This window comes from Monodon monoceros, unplaced genomic scaffold, assembly GCF_005190385.1.
Source record: "Monodon monoceros isolate NGI ecotype Baffin Bay Population unplaced genomic scaffold, NGI_Narwhal_1 Super_Scaffold_4, whole genome shotgun sequence".
NCBI lineage: Eukaryota > Metazoa > Chordata > Mammalia > Artiodactyla > Monodontidae > Monodon > Monodon monoceros.
In genome coordinates this window covers 74,691,823-74,718,101 of record NW_021703781.1, presented here as the reverse complement: position 1 = coordinate 74,718,101, position 26,279 = coordinate 74,691,823, and the positions used below count along the sequence as shown (strand labels likewise).

Here is a 26,279-nt window from a genome sequence, read left to right as displayed (position 1 = left end):
AAAAAAAAAAAAAAAAAAAAAAGAGTAGCCCCTGCTCTCTGCAACTAGAGAAAGCCCACACACAGCAAAAAAGACCCAATGCAGCCAAAAGTAAATAAATAAAATAAAATTTTTTAAAACATCATGGTTCTTAGTTGCAGACAATAGAAACTTCTCCAGCTAGAGGGGTATGTTTATACAAGGCATCAAGGAGCTTACAGATTTCCAGGGGGACTGGGTAACCAAGCTCAAGTACCACACAGCAAAGAGCCGTGCAGCTCTGAGAAATGCCCAATTTCATTGTTCCACTGAGACCACTGCCCCATCACTTGGCTCTTAAGATGACAGGGACCTGACACTACTGCCCCGAAAGAACCAAATCCACCTACCATACCTTCAGAGAATTCTCCCTCTCCACCTATGGTCACCATCTCACTTTCACCATGTCTGGCTTGGTGGAACCTAGTGCAACCTGCAAGGGAGTCTGGGAAATGCAGTGTTTGCATTCCAGATTCTGTGGTACAGGAACTGAGTGAGTCAGTCTGGATAATCTACCACGATCATCATGAGCCATACATCACCCATGTATAGAACTTCAACTCTGTGGGCTCAGTGGGTCCCAGGGTCCAAAAAGGTTTAAAGTGTGATCTTTGCCTTTGAGTCAAGACTGGGCAGAGAACAAGATGTACACGTTTAAGATTACTGATCAAACGTGTGCAGAGTGCCAGTGAGTGACAGACAAAGCCAAGACGATGGGCTCTGTGGGCTGTGGAGGGCAGCTGTGGTTTCTGAGCAGAGGGGCAGCCTGAAATGGACCTTGAAGCATGGCTGGGTTTTAGCTTCATGCCAAAGAGGAAGAGGAGAAAGGGCACTTCTGCCTGTGGTGGTGAGTCCACGCGTAGTTCTCCCTCTCCCATTAGCTGGGCATGACCTTGGGCAAATCACTTTCTATATCTAAGATTATGGAGACAGAATAATGGCTCCTTGAAGATGCCTACGTCCTACTTCCCAGGACCTGTGAGTGTGTTACCTCACATGGCAAAGGGGACTTTGCAGATGTGATTAAGCTAAAGATCTGGAAATGTGAGATTATCCGGGATGACCCACGTGGGCTCGATCTAATCACAAGAGTCCTTATAAAGGAAAGACGGAGGCAGGAGAAGAGTCAGAGGAGACATGATAACACGTCATGCCGAGGTGAGAGAGAGATTTGAAAATGCTACGCTGCTGGGCTTGAATACGAAGGAGCCACGAGCCACGAAATGCAGGCAGCCTCTAGAAGCTGGAAAAGGCGAAGAAATGGATTCTCCCCTACAGCCTCCAGAGGAACACAGCCCTGAGAACACCTTGATTTTAGGACTTCTTGCCTCTAGAACTGTAAGAGAACAAATTTGTGTTTTTTAAGCCACTAAGTTTGTGGTAATTTGTTACAGCAATAATAGGAAATGAATACAGGGACCCGAGCCTCTCACCTGAAGAATGCCATGTTGGTCCAAGGCAACAGATCTCTCGAAGTGTGGGCTCAGACCTAACCCAAAAGTCCATGACCTTTCTTTGGATGTAACAGAAGAGCACTGTATAAGTTAGAGTTGTTTTGGCTGCATGTAACAGAAATCCACCTGTAGTTGCTCAACCAGATAGACTTACTCTTTCTCATATATCAAGAAGCCAAGAGGACTGGAGAACGGACTTGAGGATATGGGGATGGAGAAGGGTGAGCTGTGACAGGGCGAGAGAGAGTCATGGACATATATACAGTAACAAACATAAGGTAGATAGCTAGTGGGAAGCAGCCGCATGGTACAGGGATATCGGCTTGGTGCTTTGTGACCGCCTGGAGGGGTGGGATAGGGAGGTTGGGAGGGAGGGAGACGCAAGAGGGAAGAGATATGGGAACATATGTATGTGTATAACTGATTCACTTTGTTATAAAGCAGAAACTAACACACCATTGTAAAGCATCTATACCCCAATAAAGATGTTAAAAAAAAAAAAAAAAAAAAGAAGCCAAGAGGAAGTCAGCCCTGGGCAGGTACAGCAGTTCCCAGGAACATCAGGAAATAGTCTACCTCCAACTTTCTGCTTCACCATCCTTAGGCTTTCACCCTCATGCTGTCAAGATGTCTGCTGTACCCCCAGGCATCATGTCTGCATTTCAAGAAAGAAAGGAAAGGAAAAGGGAAAAGGGCCTCTGACAACTGAGTCTTGCCCTTTATACCAGGAAAAACAAAAGCTGCCCCAGAATCCAGACCCAACAGATTCTTGTTTATATCTTTTGGGCCACAGCTAGTCAAGTGGCACATTAACACTCCAGTGTGCAGGGATGTAAGAGCTTGGCCTCTTACATTTCCAATAACAAATCTACAAATCATGTCTGAATTTCAGCTTAAATATGAATCCTTCCAATCCTCTTTTGCTGTAGTAGATGTGTGTATAATCCTTCCAGACTTGCTTGTATTAGCTAGGACTCTTTGGTTGCCAGTGACAGAAACCCAACGGCAAATGGCTTAAATTTAAAAGGAATTTATTGGCTCTTGTAACCAGTCTAGCAATTGATGGCTTCAGATGTAGCTGGTTCTAAGGCTCGAATGGTGGTGTTCTGGGCTCTCTGACTCTCCATTTCTTGGCTCTGCCCCCTTCTCTGGGTTCACTTCCTTCTCTCCGTGTGGCCAGGCTCTCTCTAGGCAGTGGGGAGGGAGGGCTGTGGCAGTTCCAGGCCACAGAGCCCTGGGTAAACCATATGGTAAAGAACATTTTCCTTAATTTGGCCTGATAGTTGCAGAAAGAACTCTGACTGGCCCTCATGTCTGTGTTCAGGGGGAAGAGGTACTGTGATGATGCAGCCTGACTTAGGTGCACAGGAGGGGCACTTGAGTAGAGCCTCACCACGGCCACATAGAATGGGGGAGGAATGCCCCCAGCAAAAGGCAGGGCGTTGTAACAAGAGTGTTATGGTCTGAAAGTTTATGTTCTCACAGAATCATGTGTTGAAATCCTAACCCCTAAGGTGATGGTATTAGGAGGTGGGGCTTTTGGGAGGCGATTAGGTCATGAGGTTGGAGCCCTCATGATTGGGACTGGTGCCCTCATAAAAGAGACCCCCGGGACTTCCCTGGTGGTGCAGTGGTTAGGAATCCACCTGCCAGGGCTTCCCTGGTGGTGCAGTGGTTAAGAATCCGCCTGCCAATGCAGGGTACACAGGTTCGAGCCCTGGTCCGGGAAGATCCCACGTGCCGCGGAGCAACTAAGCCCATGTGCCACAACTACTGAGCCTGCATGCCACAACTACTAAAGCCCGTGCACCTAGAGCCCGTGCTCTGCGACAAGCCACTGCAATGAGAAGCCGGCGCACTGCAACAAAGAGTAGCCACCGCTCACCGCAACTAGAGAAAGCCCACACACAGCAACGAAGACCTAATGCAGCCAAAAATAAATTAAAAAAAAAAAAAAAAGAATCCACCTGCCTATGCAGGGGACACGGGTTCGAGCTATGGTCCGGAAAGATCCCACATGCCGCGGGGCAACTAAGCCCGCATGCCACAACTACTGAAGCCTGCGTGCCTAGAGCCTGTGCTCTGCAACAAAAGAAGCCACTGCAATGAGAAGCCCACGCACCGCAACGAAGGGTAGCCCCTGCTTGCCACAACTAGAGAAAGCCCATGCGCAGCAATGAAGACCCAATGCAGCCATAAATAAATAAATAAAAAGAGAGACCCCAGAGAGCTAGCTCATTCCTTCCACCATGTGAGGACACAGTAAGAAGTCAGCTGTCTGCAACCTGGAAGAGGGTTCCCCCCACAACCCGAACATGCTGGCACCCTGATCTTAGACTGCCAGCCTCTAGAACCGTGAGCAATACATTTCTGTTGTATATAAGCCACTCAGCCTGTGGTATTTTGTTTTAGCAGCCCAAACAGACTAAGAGGAAGAAAGCAGGAAGAGACACCGTGCAGGCAAGATTAGCAGGTGTCTACTACCCACAGAGACCCTTCATTCTGACCAAAGTCTGTTTTCCCTGGAAAGTGAAACCAGACCAAGGGAGGCCTACCTGAGCCAAGGAGTTCTGTCTTATCACGGTGGGCCTCAGTGAAAGAAAAAAGTAGAGATCCATTGATCCAGAAGTGTCTCTCCAGCTTTAGTGTGCATTAGAAGATTCCTGCGGGAGAGGGCCTGATTGGTCCTGCAGGAGGCCACTCCCACCCTGGGGCCCTTGATTGGCGATCCCACCACTACCACATGTAAGGGGGATATCTGAGCAAAGTCAAATTACCAGTACCAGAAAAGGGGATGAGATGCTGATCCCCAAAAGCAAGGGATGTCCACCCGGGCTGGATGGAAGCCCACTGCCCACTCGCCAGGATGCAAGGGCTGGCCAGAGTCTCTGAGAAGGTAGCATGCATGGGCAGGGGACCCATACACATCTTACCCAGAACCTAGCTTGTCCAGGGACCAAGGCTGCACAAGCAGCTGGAACAGATAGTGAAGAGCCTGGCATTCAGGGCAGAGGCCTTTAGTCTTCACCCCACGAACCACAGGAGCCATGGAAACACCCAAACAGTGAAGGTGGGGTCACTTGACATACGCATGGCTGGAGTGGCAAACTTGTGACCCACAGACCTGTTTCTGATGGCCTGATTTTCAACACTGTGAACTGATTACCAGCATTGGAGATGTCACGTAAGAGTTCAGATTTCCAGGCTTCCCTGGTGGCGCAGTGGTTGAGAGTCCGCCTGCTGATGCAGGGGACACGGGTTCGTGCCCCGGTCCGGGAAGATCCCACATGCCACGGAATGGCTGGGCCCGTGAGCCATGGCCGCTGAGCCTGCGCGTCCGGGGCCTGTGCTCTGCAACGGGAGAGGCCACAACAGTGAGAGGCCCGCGTACTGCAAAAAAAAAAAAAAAAGAGTTCAGATTTCCAGTTTCTCTGAGGCAATGTGGAGATCTGGGCAGCACTGATCAGCCTTCCTGCAAGGGCACCACCCACCAGCTGGAGCAGCAGCCCTTCAACGTGAGTCGCAGGTACTCCAGCCGGCCAGGGTCCTCGGCCAGCTGGCTTGCTCACGGAGGCCAGGGCTGGCCCTCCAAGGGCTGGAGTTAGCATAGCCATGTGAGGTGAACAGCCTGCTGGGGCAGCAAGGCTGCAGGCAGGGAGGCCAGGAAAAGAAGATTAAAGGCATGAATAACAAAGGACGAAATAATGCCATTTGCAGCAACATGGATGGACCTGGAGATTATCATACTAAGTCAGTCAGACGGAGACAGACAAATATCATATGATATCACTTGCATGTGGCATCTAAAATATGATACAGGTCTTCCCTGGCGGTCCAGTGGTCAAGACTCCGCACTTCCACTGCAGGAGGAGCGGGTTCAATCCCTGGTCAGGGAACTAAGATCCCACACGCCGCTTGGTGTGGCCAAAAGTTTTAAAAAATAAAAATAAAATAAAATATAAAATAAAATAGGATACAAATGAACTTATTTACAAAACAGAAACAGACCCACAGACATAGAAAACAAACTTATGGTTACCAGAGGGGAAAGGAGGTGGGGGAGGGATAAACTAGGAATTTGGCATTAGCAGATACAAACTACTATATATAAAATAAATAAACAACAAGGTCCTACTGTATAGTACAGGGAATTATGTTCAGTATCCTGTAATAAACCATAATGGAAAGGAATACGAAAAAAATATATGTATCTGAATCACTTTGCTGTATACCAGACAAAAACACAGCATTGTAAATCAATTATACTTCAATTAAAAAAAAAAAAGTTTGAAGGCATGAAATTTGGGCACAGAGGTGGGGAACAGAGGACTTTGTCCCCTGCCTTGCAGGAAATCACCCAAGAATGATAGATCATACAGATCTCCATTCAACCGGGAAGCAAGTGCTTCATATACTTGCCAAGCCCTACCTTTCTCCCTTGTCTATATTCTGCCTGTGCCTCTCTTTGTACGGTATGAACATGGCGTGTGATGCTCACAGTCAGAAAGAGCCTGCATTGTGTCCCTGTTCCTTCTACCTCTGTCCTTCCCCAAGTCTCTCCTCATGTGTCCTCAGCTTGTCACTTGGCATTTTCCCCCCATTCTCTTTCTCCCGATGACATGTCTCTACTTTTCCAGGTGCCCAGAGCAATTTGGTTTGCCTGGCAATTCCCTTCTCTTGGGTTTCTCCTGGGAATATCTTAAAACGTTAGAAAACACTGAATGTAAGAGCTTCCAAAACTGCATCCCAAAACCTGCACCACGGTATCCTCCCAGGCAGTGCCAGGGCTCTAGTCATTTTCTCAGAGGTCATTTTCCATATCCCATTTCTGTGTGTAACTTTGAAGGAAAGCCATTCGATAAATGTCTACAATTGGACTTCACCCTGGGGCAGGAATGTGACTTCCTTTAAGAGAAGAACTTTACCGAACCAGGCTCTGAAATCTCACTTCCCTGGTTCAAATCTCAACTTCACCACTTCCTAGCTCTGGGGTCGTGGGCAAACTTGCTCTTAAGCTTGGTTTTCTCGACTGTAAATTGAGGATATAATAGTGCCTGCTTCATGGGGTCGTGCATGGGGAGGGTTAAATGAAATAACCCCAAATAAGCAAAAGCTTAGCCAAGTGCCTGGTCCAGAGCAAGTGCCCAAGAAAGAAGAGCAATTACTGTTAATACTAATTGTCGCTATCAGGACAATACCCACTCCCATTGTTTTCTCACCTTCTTTGATGCTTCCTCCAAATTTCTGAAATAAAGAAATGGATTGTTTTTTTAACCTGTTGATTTCCAAAAAGAAATACTGATTTCTTAAAGCAAGATATATATTTGGATTGCAGACTGGGGACAGGTGGGAAGGCTACACTTTAAGCTTTCACAAATCAAAGCCTCCGAAGTAGGTTTTTAAGAGGAATACTTGCTCTGCTTGGCAGTCAGAGTTCAAAGCCCTGGGGGGAAATGGTAAACTAGCCTTTAACTGTAAATGAACTCTCCAGCAACAAGAGATACAGAGTCAAGTAAACATTTAACAACTGATTCTGCTGCTCCCAGTAGTTTCTTTTTAACATCCAGTGCCTCGCCCCTCCCATTCTGCAGCCAGACTTCAGTTAAAGAAGTACGCGGTTCACTACTCCCCCTTTGTCACCGAGATGTGCCTTATGAAGCTGTTTCTTGGCATTAATGTCCTACCCCGTGGGCTGGCCCAAACTGCAGGGTTTTACCTGGAGAATTTAAGTTGTATTTTATTTCAGGAACATAAGATTTTATCTAAGGTGCTTTAACACAGCTCCTAAGACTGCTCTCCCTCTGCATGTACTGCAAATTCTCTCCATTGTTAACGCTGTTCACGGCTCTGGCAGCAGCTTCTCAAGGCTGTGCTGGAATTATAGGCCACTTTGTTTGTGGAATAGCTCGGGAAGCTTGGCACCATTGATTTGCATCAGTGCCTCCAGAATAGACTTTGCCTTCTCCTTAAAGATACTATCTAAACTGTGAAATTCATTAAATAGCCCCAGAAATGGATCAGGTTATTTAACACGACATCCCTAATGGCGCAATATCTCAGCTGTCTGCACTGATAGTGAACATTGTCTTGGATACTGTTATCAGCCCAGGACACCCGCTATGAATATTGATCCCGAGCTTGTTACAGCCATCACTTGCCATCAGGACAGGTCAGGGATGGAACCCACCTAGCATCAAAGCAATTTAAAGACAGCACTCAGGCGGAATTTTAATGTCCATGCTGAAAACACAAATCAACTCCATGCACAGGGGGAAAGTGGCTTGCTGGCTATGGATATCCTTATTATATAGGAACACCTTGTGTATAAATACACGCATGAGGACGTTAGCAAGTCAACACGTCTCCAAATTGTTCCTATATGAAGTCTCACTGCCTTCTAGTCATTTACAAAGCAGGTGGCCAGAAACACAATTCCCCAAGGCACGCTCTCCCCTCACCAAGTTGAAGAATTTAACCTGTTCTTTGGGTGGGGTGCTTCTCTTTAAGCTGTGGGTGAATAAGAGGGAGGATTTTCTATTCCTGCAATGTCGATGGGAGACACCGCGGTGCTTCTTGTGGCATCTGTCTCCAGATGCCAAGTCCTGAGTGCAAGGGTTCACATAACCTTGTGCTGCTCTGAACACACATATCAGAAATAAAGGACAAGGAAAAAAAGACAACTAACAGGAGTTCTTAAAGATTCACAGTCTTAAAGCACATGGCCTTTATGTGTTCTTGACTTTCCAATTTGTTGCTTCTACTCTCTCTGCTCCTTTTCTGTATTTAACACCTGTGGACCTCAAAGGAAAAATGATTCATATCATTTGAACAAAATTTTTGGAGACAATTGATAAAGTGAAATGAAAATGACCCAGGTTTGGCCTGCCCTGGCTTCTGCGCCTTACATGTCCCTCTGGTTGGGGGCATTCGGTGCCCTCTGGAATGCCAGCCCACCTTCCTGTGAAAGTGGTTTCAATATTTCTGACAGAACAGATAAGAAGAGGGACCATGGGATGCCAGAAACGTCCATTCTGGAGCTCCCTTAAAGAGATCTATTTCTAGCTACCTTGAAGAACCTAAATATGAAAAAATATGAATGTGGGTGGAAAAATGTAAAAGGGGACTGGGATCAGTGGGGAGGGAGAAAGAAAAGAAAGATTTTTTAAAAATTTTATTTTATTGAAGTATACTTGATTTGCAATGTTGTGTTAATTTCTGCTGTACAGCAAAGTGACTCAGTTATACATATATACATTATTTTTCATATTCTTTTCCATTATGGTTTATCACAGGATATTGAACACAGTCCCCTGTGCTATACAGTAGGATCTTGTTGTTTAAGAAGGTTTTTTTTGTTTTGTTTTGTTTTTTAAATCAAGTGAGAACTGGGTGAGAAAGACTTGTCAAAACAAAAAACAAAGTACCCTATCTGTGATCTGGAAGGTTCTGTGATTGGCAATCCATGTTCCTGGGCACCACGGTTTAGGGCCATGGCCACCTGCTTTGGTTTTCCCAAGGCCCACATTCCCTCTGATGGGAGGTGGTCCATTGGGCTTGGCCAGGGCACTTCCTGTTCTGATTTCCTTTTAAAAGCACAATCCATCTCTGCTTTAGGACTGAAGCTGGCTTGAATTTCGGCAGGGCTTTAAAGTCCCCAGGGAATACAGTGGCTGCCTCTGGGAGGGGCCACGAAGTTTGAATGAGAAAAGCTCCTAGAAGCTGGCCTGTAAGACCTTCTCTACAATAACGGAGGGGATTAGCAGCACGCACCCCTCCCTCCTCCCCCACGCACTTCAGTGAGAAGGTTTCTCCTCCCCTTCCTACTCCTACCTGACCGGACAATCTTAATTGCCAAGTCATTGTTTGGAAACCCCATGGGGCAGGGAAGAAAGGGACAACAGCCTTAGAGGTAGTTCTGGGCAGAGGGGTAGAAGCCTCAGAATCTGCCGCTGAGATAAATGCTTAGCGCTCAGACTTCTCCCCAAACAACAAAAGGGAACAAAAGAATGTTAAGAAGGGCCTGGCTGGTGGAAGCTTCCCCGAGGACTGATGTACACCATCCCACGGGACTTGGTGGGGCAAATGGAAGCTTTTACAATTGTCTCTGTTCTTTGACCTTAAATCCAAACCAGGCAAACACCTTTTAACCTTTTTCTTCTTGGGGCTAGGGGGAGGATGAGGGTCAAAGATGCAGCCTGATTCCCAGAGACCCAATATCTGTGCACGTGATCAAACCTGTGACTCTGAAGAAAGCCTGAAGGGCATCAGGCATTGTGCTTGGCGTCCCTGCAGGCCAGGGCAGCCACCCTCACCTGGCTCACCTGCCCTCACCAGGGCATCTCACCTGGCTCTGAGACCGCAACCCGCAAGGTTTCCAAAGCGGCAAGTCCTCTTGGTGGGGGTTCAGACATCTCTCCAAAACCCCTACTGCCCTCTGACCTCCAGAGTGGAAGGGAAAACCTCTGACACAGTGCGGGACTTTCTTTCGTTATTTCCTAGCGAGCAGGACGTACTGAAAAGAATAATGGTCCGGGAAAGAAGCGCTGGGTTCGAATCCGGACTGTGTCACCAACTAACAGTGACCCTGGGCAACGTCACTTCTCATCTTTGAACCTTAATTTCCTCATCTGAAAGCTGGGATAATAGTCTTGCCAGGCCACGCCCACCGCACAGGGATGCTCAGAGGATCAAACGAGATGGCGCAAGTCTAAGGGCTTTGTAAACTGTAAACTGTGAGAACATGAGGGCTTTTAAATCTGAGGTGATCAGGTCTGAGGCCATTGCTGTGATTCACTGGAGAGGCAGGAGATGTGCTGAGCGTTGCCTTGAAGTTATCAGTGCTGGCCTCAATTGCATTTCCAATTCAAAGGCGGGTGCACTGGGGGAAGGGTGCAAATCGTAGCCCAAGTCAGGGTGGGTGTATTGGGAGGATCTCCGGGACGAAAGCGTCCGACTTCCCTCCCTCGCGCACCCCGAGTTTCCGCAGGTTGGGCGGAGGAGCGCTGAGCCGGCGGCGCTGTCCCGGCGGGAGCGCGCATCAGACTCACCAAGGCGCCCCCTCGCCGAGGCTAGAGGTCCCCGAGCCTTAGTCTTGGGGCTGCTGCGAGCGCGCCCTGCACTTGGCGGGGGCCTGGGCAGCCCAAGTGCCAATCCGCGCTCAGCCCCCCGCGGCTCTCTCCACGCCCCCCCTCCACGCCCCCCTCCCCAGCTTCTCTTGGCCGTCCCGACCCTCCTACCGGCTGAGAACTGCTGCCGAGCCACAGCCGAAGGCAAGCCCGAGCGCGGCCATCCCGGACTCCCCGCCGCCGGCCTCCGGCCCGCGGGCGGCGGGCATGCTGGCATGGCAGGACGGCGGGGCCAAGGCGGCTCCCTCCCACCACAAAATCTCCTTCTCGGTTCTGGACATCCTGGACCCTCAGAAATTCACCCGCGCTGCGCTCCCAGCCGTGCGCCCTGCTCCCCGGGAAGCCAAGAAAAGTTTGGCAGAGGCCGAAGCAAGGAAGGACTCCAGCCGAGACCCGGCCCGGCAGCGAGAGACGCCTGGTAAGGATACGAGGCGGCCTTCGGCCCCGGAAAGCCCCAGCTTACATGATACGATGGGAAGGTGGGAGGGAGAGCCGTGGATCGGGTGAGTAGCCCTTAGCGGCGTCTTCCCCAAGGGGAGAAGGCGCACAGGACCAGGCGCATAATTAAATTGACGCAGAAAGGGGGCCTCCAGCATCCTGGGTCAGGGGTTTGCCACCGAAGCCCGTCCCTGCTTACCCGCCAAGCAAGCAAGCACCCCAGCTCTGATTTACTCGCAGAGGAAACTCTTACCCAGCGCCCACCTCGTCCAGGCTCATTCATTTATTGGGCATTTAATTGTCCCCTATGTGCCAGGACCTGGGCTAGAGACTGAGATAAAAGTCAGCAAAAACTTCGAAACCTGCGAGGTAGACAGCATCCTTAACGAGGTAGACAGCATCATCTCTCCATTTTCTGGATGAGGAAGCTGAGGCTGAATCATGTGTCCGAAGTCTTAGTAGGCAGTGAGGTCCGGTTTTCGCACCCAGGGCCCACTTCCAACCATCCAGAGACAGCTGCAGAGACTCCGCTGCCCCGCACGCTCACTCTCCCCAGATCCAATCGTTGGCTGGGGCCGGAGTGGGGTGGGGTGACGGGAGGCTGTTGGTCCTTTCTCCCCAAAACCCTTTTGGATTTAACCCCTAACTCTGGGAATTCCTTGGCGGTCCAGTGATTAGGACTCCACCTTCCACTGCAGGGGACACGGGTTCGATCCCTGGTGGGGGAACTGGGATCCCACAAGCCGCGTGCGGCAAAAACAAACAAACAAACAAAACAACTCCTAACTCTGGAGGACACCTGACGAGGGGTCCAGGAAAGTTTGTGTCTGAAAGGAAAGACAAAAAACAGCAGGGCCCAAGCTGGGTGAGGCGCGGGCACGAGGTTCCCTGGAGGGACGCCAAAGATCGGGGGCTCAGGTCAGGGAGAGGCTTGAAGTCTCGGCAGCTCCCCCGCTTCCCTTCCCCAAGTTTAGCGGTGATTGTCTGGGGCTCTGGGCGCCTCTGGCGGCTGCGCTTGGGCCTGGGCGGTCTGCCTGGTAATTGTTCGGATCGCCCCTCGCAGGGGCCGCTCTCCCCTTTCCCCACCCCCATGATCGATATTCTATTACTGGCGCCTGCATATCTCCTGCCCGCAGCTTGCAGGTACCGACTTCAAACCCCCTTTTCCCTGTCTGATCCTAATATTGTTCGATTAAAACTTACCTTTAATAGATGACATCTATCGATCCGGCCCCGCACAAATCTGAAACTCTATTAACACGGCAGGAGAGAGAAGATGCGAAAGAGGGAATTTCACTTTAAAAGGGAGGAGGGGGCGCTTAATAACTTCTTTTTTAATTGCTGGCAGTTCCAGGCCAAAATAGGCTTCTAGGGACTGGGGAGACAGCCCCAAACGCACTTGACATATAGATGTCTTAATGTACAGCGATAAGGTTGTCCAATAAGGTCGTTATTCTTTCTTAATGCGGAGTGCCACTCATTCATTCGAAATACACTTCTCGGACGCCTACTAGGTAGTAGGTGGGTGAAGAGAAAGCGGGCACTACAACGCTAACTCCCACCTCCTGGAAAGGGCTTGCAACTAAGAGCGGTCTTGGGGGTGAGGGCAGGGAGCGCAATTCCGGAGAGGGGCAGGGCTGGGCTCAGGGTTGGGCAGAGAGAGCTGCCTGCTCTGGGGAGGACGAGGGCCAGGTCTAGGGACCAGGACCGGCCGGGTAGTTACGGGCTTCTGATCACCGTCCCCTTCTCCCCTAGATGCTGCGGGCCGAGGCGCCGGCTTGGCGTCCCCCCTGGAGGGCTCTGAGGCGGAGGAGGCGGAGGACGAGGACTTGGAGGACGCAGGGCGGCGGCAGCTGCGGGAGCGGACTGCGCGCCTGCAGGAGGCCCGGATGCGCTCCCCCGAGGCCCGGGCCGCGGCATCGGCGGCGGGAGAGAGCAGCGCGGGCGTTCTCGCGGGCTCCCCGGGCTCGCCGGGCTCCCCGCGGCCCCGGCGCCGGCGCTCAGAGCCCAGCTGCTCCAAGCCGCGGCGCGCGCGCACCGCCTTCACGTACGAGCAGCTGGTGGCCTTGGAGAACAAGTTCCGGGCCACGCGCTACCTGTCTGTGTGCGAGCGCCTGAACCTCGCGCTATCGCTTAGCCTCACTGAGACGCAGGTCAAAATTTGGTTCCAGAACCGCAGGACCAAGTGGAAGAAGCAGAACCCCGGCGCTGAAGGCGCGGCGCAGGCGGGAGTTGGCGCGCCCCAGCCTGGGACTTCGGCGGGGGCGGGCGGCGGCGGCGGCGGCGGCGGCAGCGGCGGCGCGGGGGCCAGCCCGGGTCAGCTGGGCCCGGCCGCGCATCCTTTCCAGACTTTCCCCTCCTACTCGGCGGCCAACGTCCTCTTCCCGGCCGCCGCCTCCTTCCCGCTGACGGCCGCCGCCGCCAGGGGCTCCTTTGCGCCCTTCCTCGGGCCCTCCTACTTGACCCCTTTCTACGCCCCACATCTATGAACCCGGAGCCCCTCGGGCCCCACTTCGTCCGGATTCACGAGTGATTGGCGTGGACTTGTGGTCCCCACCCCACGGAGGGGCGCCAACGCGCAGGGACTGCCCCCTCCTGGTGCGCGGGTGTCTGCGCGCCCCCTTCCCTTCGCGCTGCCGGGAGGCGCCGCCAGAGGGCAGGGAGAGGCCGCCTGCCGACTCCCCGCCGCGCGCCTCCCCGCCTAGCTGAACCCTGGAATTCACGCGGTCCACTAAAGGGGGTCAAGGATCTGCCATCTTTAAAAGTGTCCGGAGACGGAGGCTGTCCTTAAACCTTCCCGTTTCTGGACCTTGTTCTTCACTTTCGGTCAGGCTTAATTCAGTTCAAGGGTTCTTTCTGAGGGCCTGGGTGTTCGGCGGCGCGGGGCTAACCCAGAGGCGGGGATGGTGTCCAGAGGGAGACAAGACCCGCCCTCCAGCTGCTCACACCTAGGATGGAATCTTCAAAGGCTGTGGCTCACTCGGAGGGTAAGGAGCTTTCCCTTTTCACAGCTGATTGTTTCCCATTTCATACTCGATTACTGGCCCAAACCCAGCGATTCCTTCCAAATACCGAACAAAGTTGGAGAAAGCTGAGTCTGTGAGCGCACACTGCCGCCGTGAAATGGACTACTTTTTAAATGCATAATACTCTACATTTTTAGGTCTTCGTTTAAGGTTAGGACTTGAGCGCAACTCTCATTCCAAACAGTCTCTCCACAGGCTATTCCTGAGAAAATGTGTACCTGATTTTTCGGAGAAGACCGGAAGTTCTTTTGGAAAATGCAACAGCTTTATTTCTAGACTTGCCAGCTGAAGTAGACGCACTTCCACATCATTGCAAGTTTTTTTTTCTTTTTTTGCGGCACGCGGGCCTCTCACTGCTGTGGCCTCTCCCGTTGCGGAGCACAGGCTCAGCGGCCATGGCTCACGGGCCCAGCCGCTCCGCGGCATGTGGGATGATCTTCCCGGACCGGGGCACGAACCCGTGTGCCCTGCATTGGCAGGCGGACTCTCAACCACTGCGCCACCAGGGAAGCCCCCACTGCAAGTTTTGAGAACAGCTTTGATAAACCACGGCTATGGCCCCAAAGGCATAAAGATAACAAAGAGACAAATGGCTCAACTAAAATCTTGAGGTCTATGCATGAGACTGCCCATTTGGGTATGCAGTATTTGATACTGTAAAACTTCAGTCTTGACTAATACGTTTGTCCCAGCAAATCCTAGGCTCCCAGTAGTGATCGAACCCGGGGGAGAGTTCGCGCCTCCAGCACACGCTGCAGTCATGAATTGGACTATATATATATATATTTTTTTTTTTTTTTGCAGTACGCGGGCCTCTCACTGCTGTGGCCTCTCCTGTTGCGGAGCACAGGCTCCGGACGCGCAGGCTCAGGGGCCATGGCTCACGGGCCCAGCCGCTCCGCAGCATGTGGGATCTTCCCGGACCGGGGCACGACCCCGTGTCCCCTGCATCGGCAGGCGAACTCTCAACCACTGCGCCACCAGGGAAGCCCTGGACTACTTTTTTAAAGCAGAAACTCAACGTTTTTAGAGCTTCATCTAAGATTCTGACTTGAAAGATACTCTGTTCCACACAGACTCTCCAAGATGGCATGGTGAACAAGCAAAAGGTCGTTAGGAGCTGTAAAAGAAGTAATTTTGGGGTGTAAAAAGCTACCATGGAAGCAAAAAGCATATTTATGATGGATTCAACTGCAGTAACTTAATATATGGATGAGCATTCTAACTGCTGCTTTTGTTATCTCCCTTAAGAATTAGTTCTGTAAAATTCTCTTGCCGGCTTTGTTTGGAATACCCTTCCTTTAGTTTTTTATGTGATATGATTTGTAGCCCGTATCTCAGAAAACCAGACCTCCCCAACTAGGTCATGTATGTTTCACTCTCACCTTTTTTCGAGGACTTTAGGCCCGGTGATATCTATATGGATACCATTCCTTGCTATTTCTTGATAGCCTGTGTCATTAATAATTAAATTTAATGATCAATGGCTTCTTGTAAAGTAAGAGCATGCTGTTTGGTATTATGAACACATGATATTATTATAATATTGAAATGTCTACTTCAGTTATTATCGGGAATGAGAAAATATTCCTTTCTTCCAAATTAAATGAAGACTTCACATTCGTGGGACTCTCATAAGATTTGAGAATATGTATTATTTAATTATAATTTGTTAATTAGACTCTTTTCCTTTTATTCTGAAGGAGAAAAGTGTCCCCAAACAATGCATTATGACTTTCTAAAAGACAACTGATGCCAAATGAGATTCAAAATGCAGTTACTATAGTAGAGAATATTATTTTATTCACTTTACATTTCGATAAACATTCCTTCAGTAACTATTTCTCAGTTTCTCAAAAGCAACATTCCATGTATCCCAGTAGGCAATTCAAATACACAGAGGCAAGTGCTGTAACAAAGAAGCTGAATTTCTGTAAGACTGGGAAACATTCTATTCCTCTCAGGTACCAGAATCACAGGAGACTCCATTTGGAGAGAGGGACTGGGGAGGGAGGTGGGAGGCTTATCTGTCTATGGACTAGCATGGAGTGCTATACTTCCTGACGTTTCTTGTTTCTTCGGATTTTAACAGAGTAATGCTCGAAGTGTGTGACTTTGGACTTCTGCTGCTTTAAAAGGCCCAGTGGCTTTCCAACCAAATTCTTAGACTCAATCTATTGATGTGTTTGTCTAATAAACTTTGTTTGTAATAATTTCTTGTTTAATTATTTCTTGTTCTTTATTAGCAAAGCTTTTAAATAATTTTATAATTATCAGAGGTTGTATATATGTATTCCCATTCCCACCCCCCACCAACTAGCATTCATCAATAGAGGGTATCTTTACCCTAACATGACTTTTTCTTTTTTGAAAATCGATTTCAGGGGCTTCCCTCGTGGCACAGTAGTTAAGAATCCGCCTGCCAATGCAGGGGACATGGGTTTGATCCCTGGTCCAGGAAGATTCCACATGCCATGGAGCAACTAAGCCTGTGCGCCACAACTACTGAGCCTACACTCTAGAGCCCACGAGCCACAACTACTGAGCCCTCGTGCCACAACTACTGAAGCCGGCGCGCCTAGAGCCTGTGCTCAACAGGAGAAGCCACTGCAATGAGAAGCCTGTGCACCGCAATGAAGAGTAGCCCCTGCTGGATGCTACTAGAGAAAGCCCATGTGCAGCAATGAAGACCCAACATAACCCCCCCTAAATAAATAAATAAATAAATAAATATTTTAAAAAAGAAAAGAAAATCAATTTCAAAGCCCCAAAGACAGCCGGTGCAGAAGGTCACCGAACACTAACAGTTGCTTTGTGGCTTTGGAATCTTTTTTTTTTTTTTTTAAAGATTTTTTTGATGTGGACCATTTTTAAAGTCTTTATTGAATTTGTTACAATATTGCTTCTATTTTATGTTTCGGCTTTTTGGCTGCGAGGCATATGAGAGCTTAGCTCCCCAACCAGGGATTGAACTTGCACCCCCTGCACTGGAAGGCAAAGTCTTAACCACTGGACCGCCAGGGAAGTCCCCCTAACACGACTTTCTTAAGTCATCTTTTTCAGACCCTTGCTAGATACACACATAGTAGCTCCATTTGTAGGCGGTATACACAAAAACACATTTAAGGCCATTTCCATAGTGAAAGCAAAGCATCTTTACAGAATTTTAATTAGTGGCTACAAATTAAATCAACACCAGGTTTCCAGGACATTAACTTCCTAGCCTTACTTTACAAGTTCTGAATACCCCATAGTCTGGTAGATAACTTTTCAGACTTGGGCCATCCACTGGTCATAAATTTCTGATGTTAAAAATGATCATTTTAAAATCAACTTATTTACAAGCCAGAAACAGACCCACAGGGGTGGGAGAGGGATAAAGTGGGAATTTGAGATTACCATATACAAACTACTATGTATAAGAAAACATAAACAACAAGGTCCTACTGCATATCACAGGGAAATATATTCAATATCCTGTGATAAACCATTAAGGAAAAGAATATGAAAAAGCATATATATGTGTATATCTCTCTCTCTCTCTCTCTGAATCACTTTGTTGTATACCAGAAATTAACACAACATTGTAAATCAACTATACTTAAAAAAAAAATTACCATTTCAGATTCCCACTTGGAAACATGTAGCCAGGGAGCCTTATTTAAAGGAGTGATTAGAGAGCATTTTTGCGTTGAGAGACCCCCAACCATTTTATGGGCATAGATCACCTTAGTGTATTTGTTCTTTTAGGAATGACTCTTAAGAACCTATTTAACTAGGTTTTTAAAATTATGAGTAGGCTAGCATAGAAATTCTTCAATACATAATAAATACATTTCAAAACATAATTCCATATGGTCAATGGAAGGGAAGCATCTAAGAGCCTAAGGGGAGGTGGGAAGACACAGATTCAGAGAAAGAGAAACAGGGAAAGAGAAAGGCCCCCTTCTCCCTCCAGCAGAAGGAAAACTCAGGAGGAGCCGGGTTGTGGAGACAAAGGGGGAGACACCCAGTGGGAGACTCCCAGTAGGGTTGCTCTTGCTGCACCTAACTCCTCCTGGTTCCCTTGGGCTGTGGTTTTCAAGGACGAGGTGAAGGCCCCTGGCCTCTGAGTGGTTGGGTTCAAAGCCACCTCCACCCCTCAGTCGACAGATGAACTTGGCAAGCTCCCCATGTCTCTGGGCCTCAGTTTCCTCACCATAGTGCGTGGCTCGGAGGACTGCACAAGAGTCTATGTGGAAGGCACTTAGTTCAGTGCCTGACACAATGAGGGAGTTGTTATCCCAGTTGAAGCTGGAAAGGACATTAAAGATGCTGAACCTAGGCCAACCCCCTCCTTTACAAAATTTTATTGCAGTAGAATAAACACAGAAAACTGAATATATCGGATGGGTACAGCTTGGTGCATCTTCACGAACAGAACACCTGTGTAATCAGTGCCCAGATCAAGAGCAGAACACCAGGGGAGTCCGGATAAGGCGGTTTAAAAGGATCAGATAGGACACAGTGGCGCAGTGGTTAAGACTCCGTACTCCCAGGCTTCCCTGGTGGCGCAGTGCTTGAGAGTCCGCCTGCCGATGCAGGGGACGCGGGTTCGTGCCCTGGTCCGGGAAGATCCCACATGCTGCGGAGCGGCTGGGCCCGTGAGCCATGGCCGCTGAGCCTGCGCGTCCGGGGCCTGTGCTCTGCAACAGGAGAGGCCACAACAGTGAGAGGCCCGCGTACCGAAAAAAAAAAAAAAAAAAAAGACTCCATACTCCCAATGCAGTGGGCCCGGGGGTTCGATCTAGATCCCACGTGCATACCGCAAGTAAGAGTTCCCATGCCACAACTAAGGAGCCCTGGAGCCGCAACTAAGGAGGTCGCCTGCCACAACCAAAGACCCAGCACAACCAAATAAATAAATAAACAAATATTTTAAAAAACAATAAAAGGATGAGATAATAAAATTAAATAGAATTTATAACATTTTCTTCCTGCATATCTCTATTTCATCTTACATCTCCTTCCCACTTTTTGGAGATTGGTGTCCTGGCAGACAGGATGATTCCTGATACACTGCTTTTCTGCCTGGGTGGCCAGATGATTTTGTAAAAAGGTGAGGCCTCACCGTGTCACTTGGCACCTACTACATTTTATATTGTATCATTATCTACTTGTTTCATCTGGGAGACCCTCCCCCCTGCACCCGCCAGCCCCTGTCTCTGGCAGTTCGTCCACATATTTTGTAGGTCTTATATCTCTCACATCGGAATCTGCTGGTATTCCACCAATTCTGTAGGCAGATAGGGTAGGGGGTCCCCAGACGAAAAGAACCAGATACAGCTTTTTGACATAAGAGAAGCCATTCTGACCTAAACCGTTTTGTCACCTAAGCCTGGCCACAATGCTTCTCCTTGAACAGGTCTTAGTAATTAATGATCTTAAGGGAACAAAGGAAAGCAAGAACAGAAGAAAAGCAGTCAAGAAACAATAGTGCAGTAATAAAACAGAGTCCTAGTTCCTCCTCAAGGGATATACATAACAATCTAATACATATCTTTGAGTTGTTCTATGGGAATCAAGGCCCCCATCCAGGTGGAGGATGGTTAACTACTTGCTAAGACCCCAGACTGGTCGGAAGCCAGGGAATGATGATGTTGACCTTTTCTGACCCTCAGGACTAAAGTTTAGACTGTAGACCTTTGCCCCAATTGTAAGCTGAATCCTCCTCTACTCGAGCCCCTTCATGAATATGCATGTCCCCTTAGCTTAAAACCCCCAATTTTGCTGTTCAGGAAGACACTGATTTGGGAAAGATGCCCAGTGTCCCCACTTGCTGCAAGTAATAAATCCTTCCTCCTCCCGATCTTCAGCTTCGGTAGGTCTTTGGGCTCAACACCCCCTAAGAGGTGAACCCAGTTTTCGGGTAGAACTGCTGTTAAATGATTGAGCTATGTTTTCACTTCTTGTTTAGTCTAATTTTGTTTTACTCTTTCATGTTTAGGGGTAGTCCTATTTTTCAATTTTTTCAGAAGTTTGGATAATAAACTTTACTGAATTTAAAATGATTTGAAAGGAAATCTCATAATAAAGAAGCTATTGGTGATTTTGCATAGTCACAGAAGTCATTTTTTCTTTCCAGTCATCACAGACGGATAAAATCGGTAAAACTCAACTACTTAGAAAAATGATTATGTACTTGGATGACACAGCAATGGAAAATTGCTCTAAGTTTTCTCACTTCTCGCAAGTTCTGCACCATTTCATTGCAGAGACTGGCACCAGTCCACAGGCACAAACTGAGTAGTCTGCTTTATTTACTCTCCCCCGAGCCCTGGATTTAGAAGTCTTAGCCTTGAAACTGGAAATGTAGGCCAGTCCTCTGACCCAGCAATCTCACTCCCAGGGCTTTATCTTCTAAAGTCACGAAATGTCAGAGATAAGGTTCTCTATTGTGACACTGTTTGCAATACCAAAAGATTGGAAATAATCCAAGTGTCCAGTAATATGGGGCTATTAATGCAGGTATAAACAAAAGAATGAGGGTGATCTCTCCATATTGACACAGAGAGAGCTCCAGGGCATATTAAGAGGCAAGGTACAAAGAGTACATACAACCTGCTGTCTCAGTTGTTAAAAAGTAGAGGAAATAATGACATGTTTTTATTTTTTATTATTCTTATTTTTTTTTATATTTATTTGGCTGTGTCGGGTCTTAGTTGTGGGTCTTAGTTCCCCCTCAGCATGTGGGCTCTTAGATCGAACCTGTGTCCCCTGCATTGGAAGGCGGATTCTTAACCACTGGACCACCAGGGAAGTCCCATGTTTTTATATTTACTTCTATTGCATGAAGAATCATTGGAAAGATAAACAAGATGCTAATGTGAAGGGCTGCCCTTGGTGGCGACAAAAGCTAGATGGGCTTGGGGTAGGAAGAAGTCTTCTCAGTGTGTACTTTTTAATTTGTTTTGATTTGTAAATGAAGTAAATGTATTAACTATTTACAAAACAAAAAGAAGTTGCTTGGGAGAGAAAATGTCAGAGAGGAAAGTAGTTCTACAGATACTTGTAATTCACATGTTTCCAAAGTTCCTTCTAGTATCAATCTTTGGATATTAAAGGGAGAATGGCAACTCTCTTTTGACCATCTGCCCAGTGGGGCACCGGGCTACTTACTATCCTGGATTTATCTCAAGCTTTCTTTTAGAAAATTAACACATGTGGGAAGGTGTTACCAAAGCTTGTTTATCGACCAGAAGAAGGCCAGTTCAGAGTGAAGTTCATCACATATAATCTAGCCCAACAGGGCTTCCCAAACTCCAGGGAGAGGCATAGGGCCAGAATGGGAACAGGTAGCAGTAAAAAAATAGTTGCCTTTTCTAAGTAAAATTTACTTCAGTAGATCCCAGTGATAAAATATTCTTGCATTTTCAATCAACACTTTTCTAGCCTTCTAAGTGTAATATATGATTTACTTAGATTTCAATAGGAATCTGTAGAAGAGGGAAGATTCAAGACCAGATGATGATCACGATGACTTGGAAAAGAACCTTTACTCCTTATTGTAAATAAAAATAATAATGCTATGAGACACTGAGCTGTCATGTGGCTTAGAAGTGGCTGGATGTTTTAGAGTGCCACATCTATCAGTGATCCTCTAGATAACCCATTTTACAAGGTGAGTAAGTGAGCCACAGGGTCTCCGGTTACCCAGGTAAGGATCAGTGGAGTTAGGAATGACTTCTGGGTTGTCCGATTCCAACGCCTGCATCTTAGCCACTATATGGTCTGGATGCTAGGTGCTCTAACAAGTTCATTAGAACATTGATCACAGTCAGCCTCACACCCCCTGAAGTCAGGAGCTACATTTTATTGAATCTCTTGATTCTCTCAGAACTCTGCACAGTGTTTTGGAATTAGGAGGCACTACATAAATAGTTCAAATTAAATTAAAAATGGGGAGACCAAGATCGTAGACATCTTCTGGTGCTTTAATCTATATTTAAATTAATACAGATATCAGAAAACAAAAGTAATTTGTTCAGTCAATGAACTAAGTCAAACTTGAGGTGTCAGGGCAAAATATAATCTCTCATCCCTAATTTAAAGACTTAATTCATCTTTATCACTACAGTCCTTTTGGAGGAGAATCCAGGTCAAAAGAGAAGGGAAGGACCATATACCACTATTAAGGATGTGACAGCCACAAACACAAAGCATACTGGTAACTCAAATACCAGACTGGCATTGCTGTCTGTGACTTGACTTTCCAATATGTGAACAACTCTTGGCAGAATTCAGAGCAAAACAAAGTGTCTTCGACAAAGATGAAATGATTTTATAATATATTCTCATATATTTATTTAATAACATTTAACTTTGAAATTTAAAAAATCTTACAATTACATTTATTTACATCAACAATGTTAGGAGAAAAGTTTAAATTATTTTCAATTAATACATCAGGTTTTCTGCAGGGGTGGGAGTCGCTGTTGTTTTCTTTCTTTTTTAAAAAAATAGATGTGGTACATATACACAATGGAATATTACTCAGCCATAAAAAGGAACAAAATTGGGTCATTTGTAGAGATGTGGATGGATCTAGAGACTGTCATACAGAGTGAAGTAAGTCAGAAAGAGAAAAACAAATATTGTATATTAATGCATATATGTGGAACCTAGAAAAATGGTACAGATGAACCGGTTTGCAGGGCAGCAATAGAGACACAGATGTAGAGGACAAATGTATGGACACCAAGTGGGGAAAGTGGCGGGGGTGGTGGTGGTGGGATGAATTGGGAGATTGAGATTGACATGTATACACTGATGTGTATAAAACTGATGACTAATAAGGACCTGCTGTATAAAAAATAAATAAGATTAAATTTAAAAATATAAATAAAATAAAAAATATACTTGTGGCATGAGGGATCTAGTTCCCGGACCAGGGATTGAACCCAGGCCCCTTGCATTGGGAGCATGAAGTCTTAACCACTAGACCACCAGGGAAGTCCCACTGTTGTTGTTTTCTATAGTCCAACTAAAAAGGGTCAAAATTAAAGTTTTCAAAAGAGAAGTAATAAACGTTATCAAAGCTCACACCTAGTTGGCCTCCGTGGAATCAATAAAAAAGAAAAATTGCAAAATACACTGAACTTCTTAGTATCTGGATAGATAAGGATGTAAATGTTTAGCTAATACTTGAGGTTTCTATTATTTTATTTTTTAATTAATGAGCAATGTATTTTCCAAATAAACGCTGCTGCTAATTCACTACTTAATATTTTGTCAAAAAGTTTTACTTTAACTTTTTTTATTCTTAGTTAAAATTCTTACTTCTGATTAAGTGTCAAACACAACACATGATGGGGTGAACACTTGGCTTCTTGGCTGTCCCATCACCTATGTCACAACTGGCTGGGGCCCTTTACCTTGGAATCTTGGATTTCTCTGTCCTTAAAAGTGCTAGATTAGATCTTTAAGACTCTTCAGTTCTGGGCTTCCCTGGTGGCACAGTGGTTAAGAATCTGCCTGCCAATGCCGTGAACACGGGTTCGAGCCCTGGTCCGGGAAGATTCCGTATGCCATGGAGCAACTATGCCTGTGCGCCACAACTACTGAGCCTGCGCTCTAGATCCCGCGAGCCACAGCTACTGAAGCCTGCGCGCCTAGAGCCCGTGCTCCGCAACAAGAGAAGCCACCAGGATGAGAAGCCCGCGCACCGCAATGAAGAGTAGGCCCCACTCGCCGCAACCAGAGAAAGCCCGCGTGCAGCAACGAAGACCCAACGCAGCCAAAAATAAATAAATACATTTATTAAAAAAAAAAAAACTCTTCAGCTCTATTTTGCACTTATATCTCTAATTCGTATCTTCAAAATAACTTACTTATTATGTCTCAGTATTGATAATTAGCTGACTTTTTAGCCCCGTGAATTGAGTCTCTTTTAAAATATTTGCTACTGAGTTGATTTAAATAGCCTTCACCGAGTTGACCTGGTTCACCCAAATCCCTCTTCTGGTATTTTCTGTTCTCTTTCCCTGCTTAGGCTCCCAGGCATGCAGTATCCTCCATCTGCAGCCACTAACCCCAAAGATCCTCTCAGAGCCTCCCCTTCTGAATTCAGCTCTGTTCCCAATCTCATGCCTCCCGCTAAGACTTGGTCCATCCCCTTTTCTCTAGCACATAACTTTGTAAACTTATCAGGCCCAGGTGACAATCCTTCAGCGCTTGGACAAGTAGCAAGGTGTTAATGGACAATAATGGTTTGAAGTATCCTTCTTTCAATCCAAGCTTCTGGGGTTTTGAATGGCTGTTATTATTCTAAGAGTGGGAAGGGCTTTGCCATCTAGGCTTTTAGAATCTCAGGATTGTAGGCCTGCCTCTACTCTGCCTCTAATTCCTGCCCCGGGGAATAAAGATGAGTTGGGGCAAGTGTAGAATAATAATTCCTACTAAAAGCAACATGGAGATGGGTTCTGGAAGGCTCTAAAAGTCCTGCAAGACATGCTGCAAGGTAGCTTCAAGAATTTATAGTCTGGGGACTTCCTCGGTGGCCCAGTGGTTAGACTCCACGCTTCCATTGCAGGGGCCATGGGTTGGATCCCTGGTTGAGAAACTAAGATCCTGCATGCCACGTGGCATGGCCAAAAAAAAAAAAAAAGAATTTATAGTCTGGGTGGGAAGATAAAACATAGACAGAGCTAGAAATATACAGTAGTCAAACAATGACTGCAGGCAGCTCTGTGACAGGTGGACAGGCAGTGCTGAGGGTGAGGGGGGACTCTTTTGACCTGGGGAGTCAGGGAAGGTATCATATGGGGATAGATGGAAACTGCAGCTGGAGGTCTTAGGTGGAATTCAGCTACGGACGAGAGAAAATAAGTGCCCCTAGCAGGCATATCCTCGCAGCAGAACCAGTATTTTAACTGCACAATTTCTGAATCTCTGCCTATTGTCCCCAGTTCAGATTTAACTTCAGAACATTTACCAGGTATATCCTTCTTTAACTTTCCTCACTATTTTGCTTACCCTGCTCCTGCCAGATCCCTGCCATTCTGGAGGTAAGGAGGTTTACTCTCCTCCAGATTTTTTTTTTTAAGATTTTTGTTGTTGTTGTTGTGGACCATTTTGAAAGTCTTTATTGAATTTGTTACAATATTGCTTCTGTTTTATGTTTTGGTTTTTTGGCTCTGAGGCATGTGGGATCTTAGCTCCCTGACCAGTAATCGAACCCACACCCTCTGCATTGGAAGGGGAAGTCTTAACCACTGGACCGCCAGGGAAGTCCCTCTCCTCCAGATTTAAATGCCTGCCTTGGCTCAGTGCAGCAACAGCAGGAGGCATGAGCTATGTATATTGCGAAGTCTTCTGTTGGAAGACATCTTTTAGGGTGAATATAATCTGGGGAAAAATGTTTCTTCTGCTGGGTAAAAATCACCAAACATCTTCTGAGTCTCATTACAAGACCTTCTCCTTGACGGTCAGTGTGGATTTTCCTTTTTAATCATTTCGAGTCCACCTACACTTAGGCTATGCTAATGACAAGTAAAAACAAATTGGGCAATAGAGGAAGTGATGGAAAGCAAGAGGCTGGCATAATCCATAAATTGCTTTTCTGGTCACTGAATAATTGAGAGTTGCCTGTATAAGAAAATGAATTCTTTCCTCTTTTGTGTAGTTGCAGTTTTTCAGATGGTCAAAGTTGCAAGACTTCAGTTCACACCTGTTGAAGGAGCATTTCCTGAACTTCTCCCTCCTACTAAAGAGACCCACATACTCTTGCCTGATGTGAAACCCCTTGCAGGGTCAGGCATGTAGGCACTCAAGGAACATTTGCTGAATGAACTAAATAAACTAATTTAGGTGTTGGATATCTGTGATGGGGTCAGTCTTTATATCATCCAGTATTATTGTTCCCATATAATTAATAACTTGAATCTATAAGTAGTTTTAGAGGCTCAAAAATCTTTGTAATGTATGCTCTGTCTTTACGTGTTTCTAGACTATAAATAAAATGCATACAAACAGAGCAGCTCTGTTTCTTGTTTGAAAACAAGCTGCTTTCAAGTCTAGGTCTCCAAGGGCACATTAAGCTGAAAAACAACTGCTAGTTATTTTTCAACCAGCTAGAAAAACCATAAAGTATTTCATGCTGTCTGTACCTCCGTTTTTCTGATAAGAGAGAAGAGATAAAACCCAGACATTCTAAACAGTTTCTGGCCTTTGAAAAGGTT

At 46.9% G+C, this 26,279-nt stretch overlaps 1 protein-coding gene across 1 annotated transcript; it reads left to right on the top strand.

Moving 5' to 3' along the window:
- The first annotated feature begins 10,804 nt into the window (after window positions 1-10,804).
- On the top strand, window positions 10,805-13,524 carry NKX1-2 (NK1 homeobox 2). The gene is made up of 2 exons (XM_029244742.1): window positions 10,805-11,015; window positions 12,791-13,524. Exons 1-2 carry the CDS (start codon window positions 10,805-10,807, stop codon window positions 13,522-13,524), a joined length of 945 nt encoding a protein of 314 aa, XP_029100575.1.
- The last annotated feature ends 12,755 nt before the right edge of the window (window positions 13,525-26,279 follow it).